This window comes from Elephantulus edwardii, unplaced genomic scaffold (genome assembly GCF_000299155.1).
Source record: "Elephantulus edwardii isolate Elephantulus edwardi_28Jun2011 unplaced genomic scaffold, EleEdw1.0 scaffold00038, whole genome shotgun sequence".
In the NCBI taxonomy this organism is placed as follows: domain Eukaryota; kingdom Metazoa; phylum Chordata; class Mammalia; order Macroscelidea; family Macroscelididae; genus Elephantulus; species Elephantulus edwardii.
In genome coordinates, this window is record NW_006399788.1 from 11,713,823 (window position 1) to 11,729,640 (window position 15,818).

The window sequence follows — 15,818 nt, forward strand, 5'->3', positions numbered from 1 at the left end:
TGTTGTACATAGGGTCGCTATGAGTCGTAGGCGACTCGACGGCACATAACAACAATTTAAAGAAGCCAAAACATATAAAATGGAAGAGCTATATAACATATAAGCTAGAGAGCATTATGCTGAGTGAACTAACTCAATCTCATAAGGACAAATGCTGCATAAAACCAATACTGTAAAAACAGAAGGTTAACTAGTAAGATGCATAAATGTCCAAAGAGGGAAGGGAAGGGAGCAGCACTACTGAGAGTCAAGAGGTGGTAATCAGGGGGGTCATTGAGGTTGCTGGGTAGAGGAAGGGAGTGAAGGGATTAGGAAAGGTGCAGTGGGGATCTGAAAAGATGAGCAAATAGCGTTAATCAGTGATGGTTTTTTTAAGACTGTATGGGAATGATTATATGAAATAAAACGTGAATGGGAAGAAAAAACTTGAAAAACATTTCCCCATAATATAATAAATATTTAAAAAATCTCTATGTCAAGATAATTTTATTGATGAAATCTATCACATTCAAGTAAGGTAAAATGTTGTGTGCCATTGAGTTGGAGCTCTGATGGCCTAATGGCAAAAAGCTGCCCTGCAATCCTGAAGGCATGTGGTTTGAGGCCGTTAGCAGCTCTGCAAGAGAAGGGTGGGCAGTGTCCTCGCGTGCGATTGGTTCCGACACCACGGTACACAACAACCACCATCAAGTCAGAATTGACCCAGAGCTGACCCTCTAGTGGATTTTCAAATGCAATAAATTGTATGGGAGGAGATTCCTTTGTGGAGCAGCTGGCAGGGTCAAACTATGTACCTTTCGGATTGCATTGCAACTTCTTACCATCACATCTCCCTGAGTACAATATTAATTCTATACAAATCTTTTTAAAAATGGATAACATTTTTGTTGCTAGCATTAAATTAATACCAATACCAAACAAAGTTGTCAGGGAAAAAGAAAATGGTAGTCCAATAACTTCATGAAGCACTGATGTGAAAAATCTTAGCCAAATTTAATACATAAAAAGATTTATATTCTGACCAAACAGTATTTATCCTAGGTCGGGAGATGGAAGGTTAGTTTAATACTTGAAAAACAGTGTTATCTACCATCCTTTTCTTGGGATTACATTACTGTCCAGTAAATGGATAGTGAGGGCAGTACTGTCAAGGCCTGTACAACACACTTGTGTCAAATAGAGCTGTGCTTTGCTTGGTGCAATTTTTGAAAAGAGAAAAAAAAAACCCCACACAACAGTATTATCTGTTGTACTAAGAGATAAAAACCATCTAAATAGATGTAGATAAAAATCTACCACCTTTTTTTTTTTTAAAAGAAAGAAACCTTTCACCATATTAGTGATAAAAAGTAATTTCTTCAACTTGATAAGCTCTGAAAAGCTAATTTATAAAAGAAACAGTTGCCAACAAGGTGATTCCTATTCAGAGCAGCTGTGTGTGTTCCATAGTTCTAGGAGGTTTATTGGCTCTCACCTCTGCTCTCTTGGCATCTCTGGGTAGGTTCGAGCTGTCAGTCTTGTTAGTAGATGAGTACTAGCCATTTGTACCACCGTGGGACAATAACTACCACCATGTTGGTATTTATATAAGACAGAAAAGATTTTTTTTCCCCCTACATCTTTGTCAACATTGCAGTTTTACCCTAATGCTCTCTGGAATACTGTCATGAGTTATCTTGTAAGAAAATGAATGAATGTTGTTATTTGCTTTATAACAGTATTTAGGACTTAAATAAAAAGTACCTTACACTCTCATTCATTATTACTACTTCTAGTGTAGTTTCTAATTTTTGTTTTAGTATATTGCAGTGAGTAAACAGTTTCATCCCAAAAGGTGATTGATAGGTATTATCAGATATATGCTTATTTGTACCTGATAGCTTGATAGCTTTTTCTTTGATGGCTTTTTTATTATTGATTTTCCATCTTCTGTGTTTATGCTAATACCTCAGTAAATTATTTTTGGGGCAGTTATTTATATTTGCTGGAGTTAAAGATGACTGTATCTATCCTTTTTTTTCCTCTCTATTTTTAGGAAAACATAGAACCTCTGCAGGTGTCCTTTGCTGTTCCAGGGTCTCCTAGTAAGTCTCCCATTGCTGAGACTCTTTCAGGTAGTCATTTTTATTGCATAATCATAAATATTATATTCAGCATGTGTGCATGTGAACCCCGATTTCCTCATTTTATGTTTTTATCGCAGCATACTGGCTTTTAAAAAAATAGTATTGAAATGCTTGTAAGATACCTTCTTGCTATTTTGAGTCCTGTATTTTACTTCCTTAGGTGAGTACTCAGTTTGTACAAGAAAAGTGATCTGGATTGTAAGGGTTACTCTTGAATATCTGAAATAGTTCAGCCACATTGGCCTGGTAGTTTTGGCATGCGTATGTTCCAGGTCTCTGGCTTTTCTGTGATCTTGCAAAACAGCAAAGAATTCTCTTAGCTTCCCCGATAAACCATGACTTGGCGGTCAGAAGTCATGGGCGTTGCTTAGGGTAGAAACCAATACTTAAATCTCTAATTCCTTCATGGCTCATTGTCACCTCTAAGGCTAAATGTAAGCGCATTTATGAGTTCAAGGCATGTGTTAAATCAGAACTAAATTTGAATCATAGTCTGTCAGATTCCAAGCCTGTGCTCTTTAACACATTCCACTTAACCTAAGTATTTTCACCATTATTTTGATGTTCTTTCTTTCCATTTCTTTGTACGTAAAGCAGTTTGGAATAGATGAGATCCATTAAAATACATGTGTTTACTGTAATGTGATTTATAATCTGCTAAATAAGCATCAGAGGGAGCTCTGGTGGCCTAGGCAGTAACCTGCACTGTAATTCCAAAGGCACCAGGTTCCAGTCCACCAACTGCTCCGCAGAACAATAGGAAGTCTACTCCCTTGAGAGTAACGGCCTCTGAAAACCCTCTGGTGGGTCTGCTATTGATCAGTTCTGACTCGATGGTACACAACAACAACAACAACAACAAATGAGCATCATAGTATGGCAAATAGTGACTATGGAAAGTGTTAACAGACTTTGGTTTTCAAATTACCCAAAATAGTTTTTTTAAATCTTACTTCTAAAATTTGTTTAGATGTGACTTTAAAAGAAGAGGTTGAGACTGAAAGAGTTCCTGGTGTATCCAAAAGATAATGATGACTCATGTTATGATGTTTTACTGGTTACCTTACTGTTTCTTGTATCTTCCTCATAAGGTGTTGATACTCTTGGCTCTTCAGATACTCAGGAGGATGTGTCCTCCCATAATGCTGGCAGAATAACTCGTACCTCTAACAGAAGAAAGGTTCGTCTTTTTTGTTGTATTTGGCTATATCTCTATCTCTAGCTATATATCTATATCTATATATCTTTCCCCCTCCTTTTCCATGATCAGTTAATTGATATTAGTTTGATCACTATAATTCACAGTGACTATTTTGTTCTAAGGAGTTCTGGTAGCTTAGTGGTAAGGATTTGGACTGCCAGCCAAAAGGCAGTCAGTTCAAATCCACCAGCTGCACTGGAGAAGACAGATGGGCTCTCTCCTCCTGTGCACTTTACTGCCTCTGAAAGCCTGCTGGACAGTCAACTATGAGTCGATTTCGACTCCATGGTATATAACATAATTACTGTTGTTCTATCTATGTAACTCAGGATAATGACATTTTCCTTATTTAGTTTTGATTAGTTATTTTTAAAGTAAAATCCAGTAAAACAAGATACTTTTAGTGTTGTTGTGAAGAAATTTATTTGAAAAGGCTGCTTGAAATCTGTCTGTTTGGTTTTAATGAATTTTTGTGAGGTTTAGGGTAGAGATCAGTATGTAGAGCCAGGAAACAGCATAAATATAATGTTTTTAATACTTGATTTCAACATTCTGAACATTCAAGTTCCTACTGCATGCAAATATTTTTTATTTTCATGAAATCGGAGGAAATGTACTTTTTGTCCATAGCATCATATTAAATAGATGTAAAAGCATTTCTAGCTAATACGAGTTTGAACGATAAACCCAGAATTCCAATTTAAATAATCTTAACAAGTGAGAGATATTTTTCCATTTTTAACCCAATAGCTGCCAAATTGTAGGTGTTTAATAAATATTTAATAATCAGAAAGTCAACTAATTTTTTCTCAGTATGATTAGTTGAAAAGATAGGCTTCTGAGTTAATGTTTCTAAAAAGAATAAAAATTGATCATCACTCTTCCTCTATTTAGAATCAAGTTGGTTAAAAGAGTTCTAGTGTAGTTTGTGAATTAAGAGAAAATGTAATACAAGACAGTGGAAGGAAAGAACTTGGTGATAAAAGTTAGAGACAGATATTAAAATAGAGCCGTTCTTGCTTTGTAATATCCTTACTTGGAATTTTCTTTCTAGCAATTGACTAGTTTTGCAGAAGACAGTGTATGCAACTTACTAAATACAGAAGCCCAGCCTTTTAAAGAAAAGAAAACTAATAGGAGAAAGTCTCAAGAAATTAAAGACACCAACAAAACACTTCCTAAAAAGAAGCAGGTATGTTAAAGAAGTAAAAGAGCAGAAGTGATTCATGTCTTTCTGTTGTCTAATTAGCATGATTTGTAAATAATTTCTTTTTTTCTTATTAACATTAGGGACAAGTTTATTAAAAATCATTTTATAATGTAGAATGAGACATAAGAAGCTATGTACTAAACTATTAATTACCTGAGGGAGATTTTTGCATCTTTAAGTTGTCTTCATCAGGCACAGTGAGTAATAGACACTCACATGTTAAATTGACTCTTATCTTTGAGTCTAATTTAATTTAACCTCTTAAATCTATGTAGGAATCCTCTTGATTTTTTTTTTAGACAAAAATGAATGTATAGTCTGCCACTTGTTTTGACTGCTGTTCTTACAGTCACTGGATTGATTACTTTGCCACATTCAATGAAGAACTTACAAACTTACACCTAGTCATCCTTATCATCTTCATGTCCCTGTCCCCTGTCCCACTGATCAGCAATCTAGCCACTTAACCCCGTCCCTTGGTTCTCAAACTGCAGTGAATGTTCTGGTCTTCCTCTTCTCTTAAGCCACCTACTCACTTCCTCTCAATACCCTGCCGGTTGTCTAGTAATAGACATTTAAATGTGCCATTGTTTGACCCCAGCCAGAATCCTCATTACATTGCTTAGTATCTACTTGTCACCTAGTTTCTTATTTCCCTACCAGTTCATCCTAAACTCCGTGAGCTGTTTTCTCTAACTTTGGTCAGTAATCATAATTCTTCATCCTTTTTCATTCTACTCTTCATCCAACACAATTTCAACTCCGAAGTAATCTTAACAGTACTCCTCTCCCATCTCACAGTGCACTGACTTACCAGTGTGGGGGTCAGTGCCATGTTAGAGTCACTTTTCCAGAGTATCCAAAGGCCAGTCTCATTTTCTGCCAACTCAGAATTTCACCTTGTTTTTACCGAGATGCCTACTAAGCTATTAAAATCTAGTACATAGCTTTTTAAATTTTCTTACTTGACATCTCAACAGCATTTGGTAGATGCTTTCACCATAATTGAACTCTGTTAAAAATATATTGTCTTTTATCCATCCTTAAATGTTAGTTTACCCAGAGTTCAACCTTTTATCTTGTCAATGGTTATTTTCTGAGTGGTATTATTTACAGTGTGAATGATGGTTCCAGTTCTTCCTTATCTGTGAACTTATGTTCAACTCCTGCCAGACATCTCTTTTTTTTTTTTATCGTTCCAATTTTAGTATATGTGCTGCCGAAGCGAGCACGAGACATCTCTTCTTCAGCCATCCTATAAACCAAAAACCTAACCCATTGCTGTTGAATTGATTCTGGCTTATAATGTCTCTTGCACAGAGTAGAGAAGGTCCCTTGGTGTTTCCAGAAGCCGACTCCAGCCACAGAGCAGCTGATGGGTCCACACCGCCAACCTTTCAGCAACTGCCTGCCTCACCACTGTACCACCAGGGCTTCTTATACCAAACCTCTCAAAATCAATATTTCCAAAACGGAGTGTATTCATTTTGCCTTACATACAGCCGTAGAAAACATTCTATAACTTCCTGGGGTACTGCCTTTGTTGGTCAAATGCTGAAATGTCCTGGAATCATCAAAGCCAGAAGGAATTGAATGTCTTTGTGTCTTTAAGCCGCTCTTAAAGTCACATACTCATTTGGCCAAAATCTTTGCTGAAAAAGATGCGCACATGTGTGCACGCACACCCTATTTAAGTTTGTATTATTACATTAGAAATAGATTTCCTTAAAAACAAAGAATGTACACTTGTTTCTTAGGCTTAAAATCATGACCAGAAAGTTCAGGAATGGTTGAGCCTGAAGTTTTACTTCAGCCAGGGCACCACTCCATTAAAAGAAGTGACTTAATAGAAGTAATAGATTTAAATAGCAAGGAGAAGAGAAAGAAAATGAGGGAGGAGTATTAAGTAACAGACGACAGGCGTCAATGAATTTCTGGAAGACAAAGCAGATGGGAGCATGTTGACAGATAAAAGAGGTGGAAAGATTTACAGCTCAGAATGTGCTAGGAGGGAGCTAGAGAAGAGCTGGGAGCCAGCCGGCTTACGGGAATCCCACGAGGCTCTGGGCCAGAATTGGCAGGTACAATGGATTGTGAGAGTGAGAAGTGGTACTGAAAAACAGAGAGATTAATTGAAGTCCTGTATATGGAACAATTTGCACCAGTTGGCATCCCATCCCCCTCTTCTACCCTGATGCTCAGAACAGATGTTGTCATCTAGGTTAAAGCAAGCCCTCATTCTGGCATTATTTGGAAAGCCCCACAGCCTTGATAGCCAGCTCTTGCCCTGAAGCAAAACCTGGCAATTGATTCTGTCCTTTCTGCCCTGTCCTTCCCACCCACACGGAGTCTCTACACAGAATTTTCATGCAAGGAAGAGAAAGCTGGAAAGCAGAGGAAACACACACTTTTTCTTAAGTAAGAATTTGACAAACATATACCCAATAGCATTAAAGGGTAAAGGCAAGTATTAATATTAGAAAATCTGACCCCTCAGAAATAGTTTATACAAGGCATGGAAGCAAACTCTATTTAAATATTCTGTTACCCTAAGATGTAAAGAATATATTATCTACATGAAGCAAAGAAGGGGCTGATGTGAGAAAGGAGCAAAGAAGACATTGCAAAGGTGTGAAATTTAATAGTTGGACTAGAGAATAAAGTTATATTTCCCCAGAAGATAGAGAAAAAAAAAAAAAAAAAAAAATTGAAGACCGGTCTTAAAGACTTGATAGGAATACAAGAAAGAGAGAGGGGGAAAAAGAGAATAGAAGAAATTACCAAAATGACAGTAGAGGATTTATCAGACTGAGAAAAAATGTCTTTTATCATATGTGTATCAAGTTTCTTATAAGCAGTACTACTTTTTCTTTGACTTTAGTTCATTCTTTCATATTATTTACTGTGTCCTGGACAATTTTGTAGATTCTGAGAACATTTTACATAAGAACGATGATTTTTTTAAAATCCTGCTTAAAAGGTCTTTTTTCTTTTTTTTTTGTATCCATGAATCAGTAATTGTTTTTGAAGTTTTAACATGGTGGCATTGATTATACCAAATCCACTTCCTTCCGATTCATGTGGCCCTGTAGCAACAGTAAACAGTCTCACAGGGTTTCCAGAGCTGGAAGGTTTCTTAGTAGCACTCAGCAGCTTTTGAATTAAAATGGTCAGTCGTTTACTTGATAGATGACTATTTTAATCACTGCACCACCCAGCACTCTTTATTCTATTTTACATATGTTAATCTTCACAACTTTTAGATAGTAATATGTAGTTGTTATTTTTATTTTACAATGTATACAGAGAATGAGGTACAAAGAGGCAAGGTAATTTGCCCAAGCTTATGAAGCAGTTAGGATTTAACTACAAATAAACATTTAAAAAGAAAAATTAGATATAATACCTAAAACATCTTATGGCAGAATCTCAGTGTTTGCCACTTAGCCAAGAAGTCCTAAGTTAATTTTTTTTTTCCTCTTCATTTCCACATTTATTGACTAAGTCAGCATTTCCCTAGCCATTTAATGGAAAAATAATTAGTGTTGCCCAGCATTTCCCTAATGTGTATACAGATTATTTATACGGAGGGTTTCACGGAGAATTTAATGTTTTATGTATACTGTAAATCATCAAGAGGATCATTTATCTTGTACAGTTCCAAAGTTATTTTCCCATGGAATTTGTTTTATTTTTTTTAAATACAGCTGTCTTGAAGAACACTTTAGTTCTGTACTAGTAATGTGATTTTGGATATCGCTCATTCTTTCCCACAACTGGCTCCTAGCTAATCTTCTATATTGTCACTCAAACAAACCTCTTTAAATATAAGGTGAAATTGTCTTACTCTGTCTTACTCTCAGCACTATTGCTTTCAGTTTAAAGTTCTTATTTATTATATATAAGTACCTCTCTTTACCAAAGCCTTGTCATTCATCTACTTGTTTATTAAAATTCATATAAACACAACATTTGCCACTCGAACATTTTCTGGATGTACAATTGGCATCATTACATTTGTCATAATTTATGTCTCCCAAAACAAAAACCTGTTATCTAAATGAGGATTCCTGCTTGCCCTGCCCCTCCCCTTAACTTTGGTCTGTATGCATTTGCCTCTTCCTCTTAGTTTGTGATAGTGACACCATGAGTAGCTTTCCATTTGCTATTGATTTTCTTCCCTAAGTGTTGTTTTCAAGCTTCATCTATGTTTTAGCATTTATCAGGACCTCATTTCCCTTTATGACTAAGTTGTATTCCACTGTCTGTTCTACATTTCATGTATCCATTCCTCCTTCAGTGGACTGACTGCTTCCACCCTTTGGCTGTTGTGAGTTGGGTTGTTGTGAAGAGTAGAGAACGTAGATCTGTTGCTTTCATGTCCCTTGGGAATATCCTACTGACCTATTATTTAATGCTTATTTGCATTTTAGTATGTTTTCACTTGGACCACAACATGTAAAATCAGGATAGTTAGCTCATTTATACATGAAAATAGGAAGTTCAGAGAGGCAAATTAAGCCAGAAATCAAGCTTAGAGCTGCCTAACTCCCAAGTCCACATACTTCTCTATCTTCACTGTTGGTAAATGCCCCTGTGTGCTCCATCTCAATCTTAATCACCACATATGACCCCAGGTCACTTTTTAATTTTGTGAATTTTTTTATACATTTTGTAATTTGGGTGAAATTTTATAGAAAAGATTAATGTCTCATTCCATAGTTGATACACATTTTGTTTCGAGATGTTGGTTGCAATTTTAATGTAGCAGCACTCTTTTTTACTTCCTGTCTGTGTTCTCTCTTTCTATTTACCCTTCATTCCTGCCACTTTCTACCTTCTGAACTTTGTTACTGGACAGATGCTGGCCTCTTTGTCTGGGCAGGTGGAGTGCTCCTCCAATGTATTATCGGTTCATTTTCTCCACCTATCTGTGGGTTGACTGGAAGACAGTCGCTGGGATGGTTTCATTTCAGGCTTAAGGATCATAATCTCCTGTGTTCCACCAGTCTCCTCAGACCAGTCTGGGTTTTTTAATACTTTGAGTTCTGTTCTACATTCTTCTCCTATTCTGTGCATGCCCAGTTAGAGCATTTGATATTGGTAACGAGGCACCATCTAGGTTTTTCTGGACCTGTTGTTTTTAATTTTAATAAAATTTTCATTTGTTTGAATCAGCTCGTTTAGTTTTGCTTTACCGCCAAAATATCTGTACACACTATTTTTTCTTCAGCCAACGGTGGGTGATGTTAATCTGGAGCCCTTAGGCCTGATTTTAATTGTTTTTGGCCAAACATTCTTCTAAGTGCTATAGCATTTGTCTGTCCATTTGCTGTACAGAGGTAGCTCGTGGTGGCTGCGATGTTAAACAGTGTGACACTGATATGTCAAATGTGATAATGGTTACCCATGCTGGACAGTGTTTGGTGGAGCTCCCTGATTAAAACAAGCTTGGAGTGGCATCCACTTTCAAAATAGCTTGCCTCTGAACTTGGAGAAATGATGAAAGTTGTACAAGTGTTCAGGTCTTTTGTTCATAGGGTTGCTATGAGTCACCTACAACTCAATGGCACTTAGCAATAATAACATCTCTATGAACAGAAAATACTCTTACCCAACATCCTAGTAGATATGTATTCTAATAATTCAGCTAAGTTCTGAGTCATTGTATAACATCCTGTTTTTAAATATCATGTCAAAGATGCTAACTTTATAGTATCTGATCAGTTTTTAAATTTTTCAGTGTTTATTTTCCATTAAATTTGTAAAATGCTTGTGGAAATACAAAAAATTAACTTGTAGTTTATAAACTGGGTTCTACTGTATGTATTGTTAAACTTTGTAAGCCACTTAACCCTTTCATTCTGACTCAATTTCCTATATATTTTAATGCATCAGCTGGCCTAGAGTTTTTCTGTAAAAATTTCATTTAAAGAAATTTAAAAAAAGTACTGTGTAAGTACTTATTAGAGTTGAATAGAAGGTAAAGAATCAGAATTGTACATTATACTATATCTTTTTCAATTACATTTTCTTAGGTTTTAAAAAGTGGCAGAAAGAAGAAAGGAAAGAGAAAACAGGATGTAAAGAAATCCTTATATGGGGAACGAGAAGTGGCTTCTAAGAAACCCCTCCTCAGCCCTATTCCTGAGATCCCCGAGACCTTGGAGATGACACCTTCAGCTCCTGGCATCCACAGGGTGTACTCAGGTATGCTATGCTTTTGTCTGTAATGTCATACTTTCTCTTGTCTCCCTTCTTTATCACTATTTCACTATTTTATTGTCCCTATTCATAAAGTCCGGAAGTACTAACAACTTGTCCTGATTATTGCCATGAAAATTTTAGTGAGAGAGTAGTTTGTAACTTCTGGTTCACTTCGACCCTTTTAAGAATACAACAAAGTTCTGAATTTCCTTGTCAGAGATTTTTTAATATAATTTTAGAGAATTCATCCTGCACCCTTTTACCTGTTAAAATATTTTATTAAATTTTGTTTGATAGTAATTCATAATTAAAAACTAAAGTCATTAATACAGAAAGGAATTGATGGGACATTGTAAGGGAGCTTTCGTGACCTAGGAATAAGGAATGGAGCTACCAATCCAGAGGGAAAGATGGACAGTCTCCTCCTATATCTTTTACAGCCTCAGAAAAACCCTCTGGAATATAAACTATGAGTTGGCTCTGACTTGATGGCATTAAGTTGTTTTGTTGTTTACTGTAAATACTTTAATTATGTTAGTCAGTGGTAATAAATGTCATAAACAAAATGTCTGAATATATGAAAACCCATATGATATGTAAACCTTCATTAAAAAAAAGAATTTAAAAAAGGACTGAAAACAAGGTGATGGGTTAAGATTTAAATATATCTTCTATGAATTAAGGATAAAAGTTTAAAAAAAAAGTTTTGACTCCTGGTGTTTTGGTAAAATGTTTAAGACTAAGTAATAAGCATGTTACAGAAATGAAGTTCATAAATTGAACTTGATGATCTTGAAAATGTTTAAATTGGAACATTTTAATTTATTTGATACTTGATACTTGTTTTGTTAAAAATGAATTAGAGTTGCTTCTGGTCAAAAATGCCCAAGTTTTAACATTTATTAAATCCTGATGAAAATAATAATAATAATAATAATGTAGGTCCTATTTAATGTATTAATTTTATATAAAAATATTTAAAAGATAATTATCTTGTGTTAATTCTCAGTAGCTTACAGATGATTGGATTTATCATAGATTTAAAATATGTAAGATACAGCTGCTACAGTACCTTGGCTTCTGTGTACAGAACGATTTTGGACTTGTTCAGGATAGAACAGAAATGGGAATAAACAGAGAAACCACTACCATAACCATATAGAGTCTTCTCCAGCCCCTTGGCACAAGTGTGGCAGCGTTCTGTAGGATGCCTTGGGCAAAGGAGCTAATCAGTGGCTGTTCATCCTTAAAAAGTCTTAGCTGAGCTGCCTTTTCCCCTGGGTATTCTTTTTCTTTCCTGGCTTCAAAATGACCACTATCCAAGGCCTCAAACCAGTTCATACCTGTATACATAGCAGTCACCCAGGGAATCTTGTTAAACTGGAGATTCTGATTCAGTATTTCTGGGCTAGAAAGATAAGTTCTCAGCAGTGGATCCAACCAAAATGTATGAGTTTGAAACTCTCCTATTATCTCTCCACTTCCCTACCCTCAAAGCTTGTCCCTTTCAGAGTGGGGCTAAGTTTTGTTTTTCTTTTATCTCCAGTTCTGACAGACAAGTTTCTAAAAACAGATGTTTGAAGGATTTTTTGTATAATTTTCTGTCTTATATTCTGTTGTTGTTAGGTACAGTTGAGGTGAGCACAACTTACAGCGACCCAGTGAATAGCACCTGAACCTTGCCCTATCCTGTGCCATTCTGTTGGTAAATTTCTTTTTAAAAATACCTGAGACGGCTTCTTACCTTGAGCCAATGGTTTCGCCTGTATCAGGTGCAAAGCAATTCCATTCCCTCCTCCCCTTTCCCTTTCTTCCTTTTCTTTCCGTCATCCTTTCCTTTCTTTCCTTTTTTAATGTTAATGTTACTTTTCCCCATGATCATTTCATACTCTTGGTAATTCCATTCACGTGAATATACCTATCAGTTTTTCTAGTTGTATAAAAGGCTCCACTGACATATTAGTTAATTGATGTTTTGTGTTTTAGACTTTGGGTCAGCTTACGCTTTGTATATCTTCCAATTTTTAAAAAAATTATTATTATTTAAGAGCATTTATTTTTTAATTATTTATTTACTCTTATACATTTTCTTTTCTCCTTTCTCCCCCAGTTACTTTTGCAATACACCTCTTGTTCCAGATTGTTGTCATACATATAATATCAAATCATATATATTTATTTCAGACAGTTTTCCCCCTCATCTGTTCCAATGCAGTGTTCATTATTTCCCCAGTCTCTCATGTCAATCCTGTTTTACACAGTATTTGTCCTTTTGTGAGTGAGATATTTCACTTAGGATAATGTCCTCCAGAATTACTGTAAGTTCATTGTTTTTCAGTGCTGCATAATATTCCATTGTGTGAATGTACCATGGTTTTTCTATCCATTGATGAGCTCTTGAGTTGGTTCCATCATTTTGCTGTTGTGAATAATGCAGCAGTAAACATGGGTGTGCATACATCTTTTTGAGGCATGGCTCTAGTTTCTTTAGGGTATATTCCTAGAAGTGGAATTGCTGGGTCAAATGATATTTGTTTCCAACTTCCAGTTTTGAATTTTAAGATGTGTGCTATCCTTACTTGAATGAAGTTAGGAAGAGAAATGGAATCTCGTAATAGTAGTATAAATTTAGTATAAAGAATTTATTTGCCTGTGCTACCTTAATGATGTTCTTTCTCACCTTTGATATATTAGCAACATATGAAGCCACAGATTACATAAGAGACTTGGAACTTGAATTGGAATCAGATTGAGGAGATGATTATTATAGTATTAAAACAAGCATGACTCTGTTAGAGAGACCAATACATTTTATATTTGTTTTCTAACAAAAGATTTAAGACCTGAGGGTTGTGCTTTTCAGCATGTTAGGTTTTGCTCTTCAAATCTCCCAGAATCCTGAATTTTCTTCCTACTGTTTAAAGGGGATGCATTGAGAGAAGAGTTAAAAAAATACAGTGTTGTCCATGTTCAGTACTTCTCTTCTAGGGAAATACAAAATATCTGTGTCAAACTGACCTGACCTTGTAGTGGAAAGAATACATTCTAAGGGAGGAGACAACATAAGATTGTGTTTCATTTTCATGGTCTGAAGTTAGATGCTTTATTCATTTATGTGTTAAGTATCCTTTATTTATTTTCTTTTTAAACTTGGGATTTGGGGCAGACTAAAAGAGAAGCAGGATAATGATAGGTTAGAGGTAAGTACATATTGGAAGTGATTTTTAAAAACTTAGAACACAGAATAAAATAGAGATTAGTGTACAGTTAAACACCTGTTTTGATTTTGTTAAAGCTTATTTATTATAATTTTTAACTAGATTTTCACTTCTTTACATTCTTATAGATAATTTCAAATCAAATGGGAAACCTGAAGAAATGCTAAAACCACCTGAAAATCTAACTAAAAGAAAGACTCTTTTGCCAGAGATCCCGAAAGACTTGTGTATGGATCGAAGTTTTGATAAGCATGATGTGTCTGAATTTTGCAGCTCTGACAAAAAAAGTTCTTCATTGTGTGGTAATGCCACTTTTGATCAACATTCAAATGTAAAGATTATAGAAGTTAATGAAAATGAAGGCATTCCAAAAGAAGTTGGTGAAAAGAAACTAATTTCTTATACTTCTGTGACTGAAGAATGCATCTTTTCAGATAGTCACAAACCAGATTTTATCCTGGAGTCCCAAGAGTTTTCTGTTGCTGATCAAAATGTGGACAACTTTCGTCAAGCCTGTAAAATTTCAGAAGATGGAAACACAAAGTGTGACAAGGAGGATGGCCTCTTAGTACTGCCAGAAGAAAAGTCTAAATGCTGTCACCTGATGCCTGGCAGGCAAAAAGAGAATGTCCTGATTGGAAGTATGAAAGAAACTAAAAGCCAGTGTGAGGACCTGGAAGGAAAATGCACAGAAAATCATGATATGACTAAGAAAGAAAGGAAATGTAGAAGACGCTCTATGTATTCCCTTGATGGTCAAAGTTTACTTTTGGAAAACAGTGACATTCCCAACAGTGCCAGCATGGTAAGCAGCTCTGTAGAGACTGATGTAGAACATTCTGAACTATGTAAAGATTTGTCTGATGCCATAGAGCAAACCTTCAAAAGCAGTAATGAAACAAGAGTGAGGCGTAGCACAAGGCTGCAAAAAAACTTGAAAAATGAAGGACTTGTATGGATTTCACTTCCATTTCCTTCCACGTCCTGCACTTCTCAAAAACTCAAAAGGAGGACAATAAGTGCAGTTGACAGCAAAGGATATGAAAACTTGTTCCCCCAAAAGGAAACTATGTCCAAAAGACAAACTCCTGCCATGCTGACCTCCTTGATAGATAAAGAAAATGGTGAGGATCCTGCCACTAATCCTGATAAAGTACTTGGGAAGAGGAGGGTGAGCTTCTGTACATCTGCACTTCCTAGTACTAAAAATATTACCCAGCATCCTAGGGGGAAAAGCTCTCTTATATGACTTTGAAAGACCTGTACATAATGGAGAACAAAAGCTGTAACTGGCATTTCCTGCACAATTGGCAGAAAGAAGATAACCATCCATGTTTAAAAGATGCTTTCACTCTAGATAGCATTCTCTGTTCTTTGGTGTTTAAAGAGTTTAAAATAAAATCATTTAAATCAAGCCTCCTTTTAAGTAGGAATAAGTGGATTTCTTTATCAGGCAAAAAAAAACCCCAAAACCCCCAAACAACCCCAAACCACCGTGTTATCATGTCCTCATTACTCTAAATGGCATATGCTTAATTAGTATTTTGCTGAAAAGGGTTGTTTTTAAAGGACCCAGTGCTGTGTCTCAACTTTTATTTCAAGTTTAATATATACTTCCCAAAGACCTTAGAAAGCCTCTGTTGTAACAAAGCATTTTTCAAAATTTACTGATTTATCTGAGCAAGAAGTCTATCTTTTGTTTTGTTTTTGAAAGACAGCTTGATAGATTTAATGAGGGTTTTGGAAATTGAAGGCAATATGATCTTGAAGAATGTGAAAGAAATTCGAATGGGATGTTTTTATTTTTCAAAGACAGCAAACAAAATGATTAAAAAGATTCTCAATCTGTAGGAAAA

At 35.7% G+C, this 15,818-nt stretch overlaps 1 protein-coding gene across 1 annotated transcript in view; it reads left to right on the forward strand.

The window, feature by feature from the left end:
- The window catches only part of CDCA2 (cell division cycle associated 2), a 63,182-nt gene extending 47,971 nt beyond the window's left edge, over positions 1 to 15,211 (forward strand). The window contains exons 9-13 of the mRNA XM_006884918.1: positions 2,036 to 2,114; positions 3,218 to 3,306; positions 4,382 to 4,519; positions 10,576 to 10,747; positions 14,091 to 15,211. Of these exons, the coding sequence (XP_006884980.1) occupies positions 2,036 to 2,114; positions 3,218 to 3,306; positions 4,382 to 4,519; positions 10,576 to 10,747; positions 14,091 to 15,211 (1,599 nt within the window). The remainder of the gene's footprint in view (positions 1 to 2,035; positions 2,115 to 3,217; positions 3,307 to 4,381; positions 4,520 to 10,575; positions 10,748 to 14,090) is intronic.
- Positions 15,212 to 15,818: the final 607 nt, after the last annotated feature.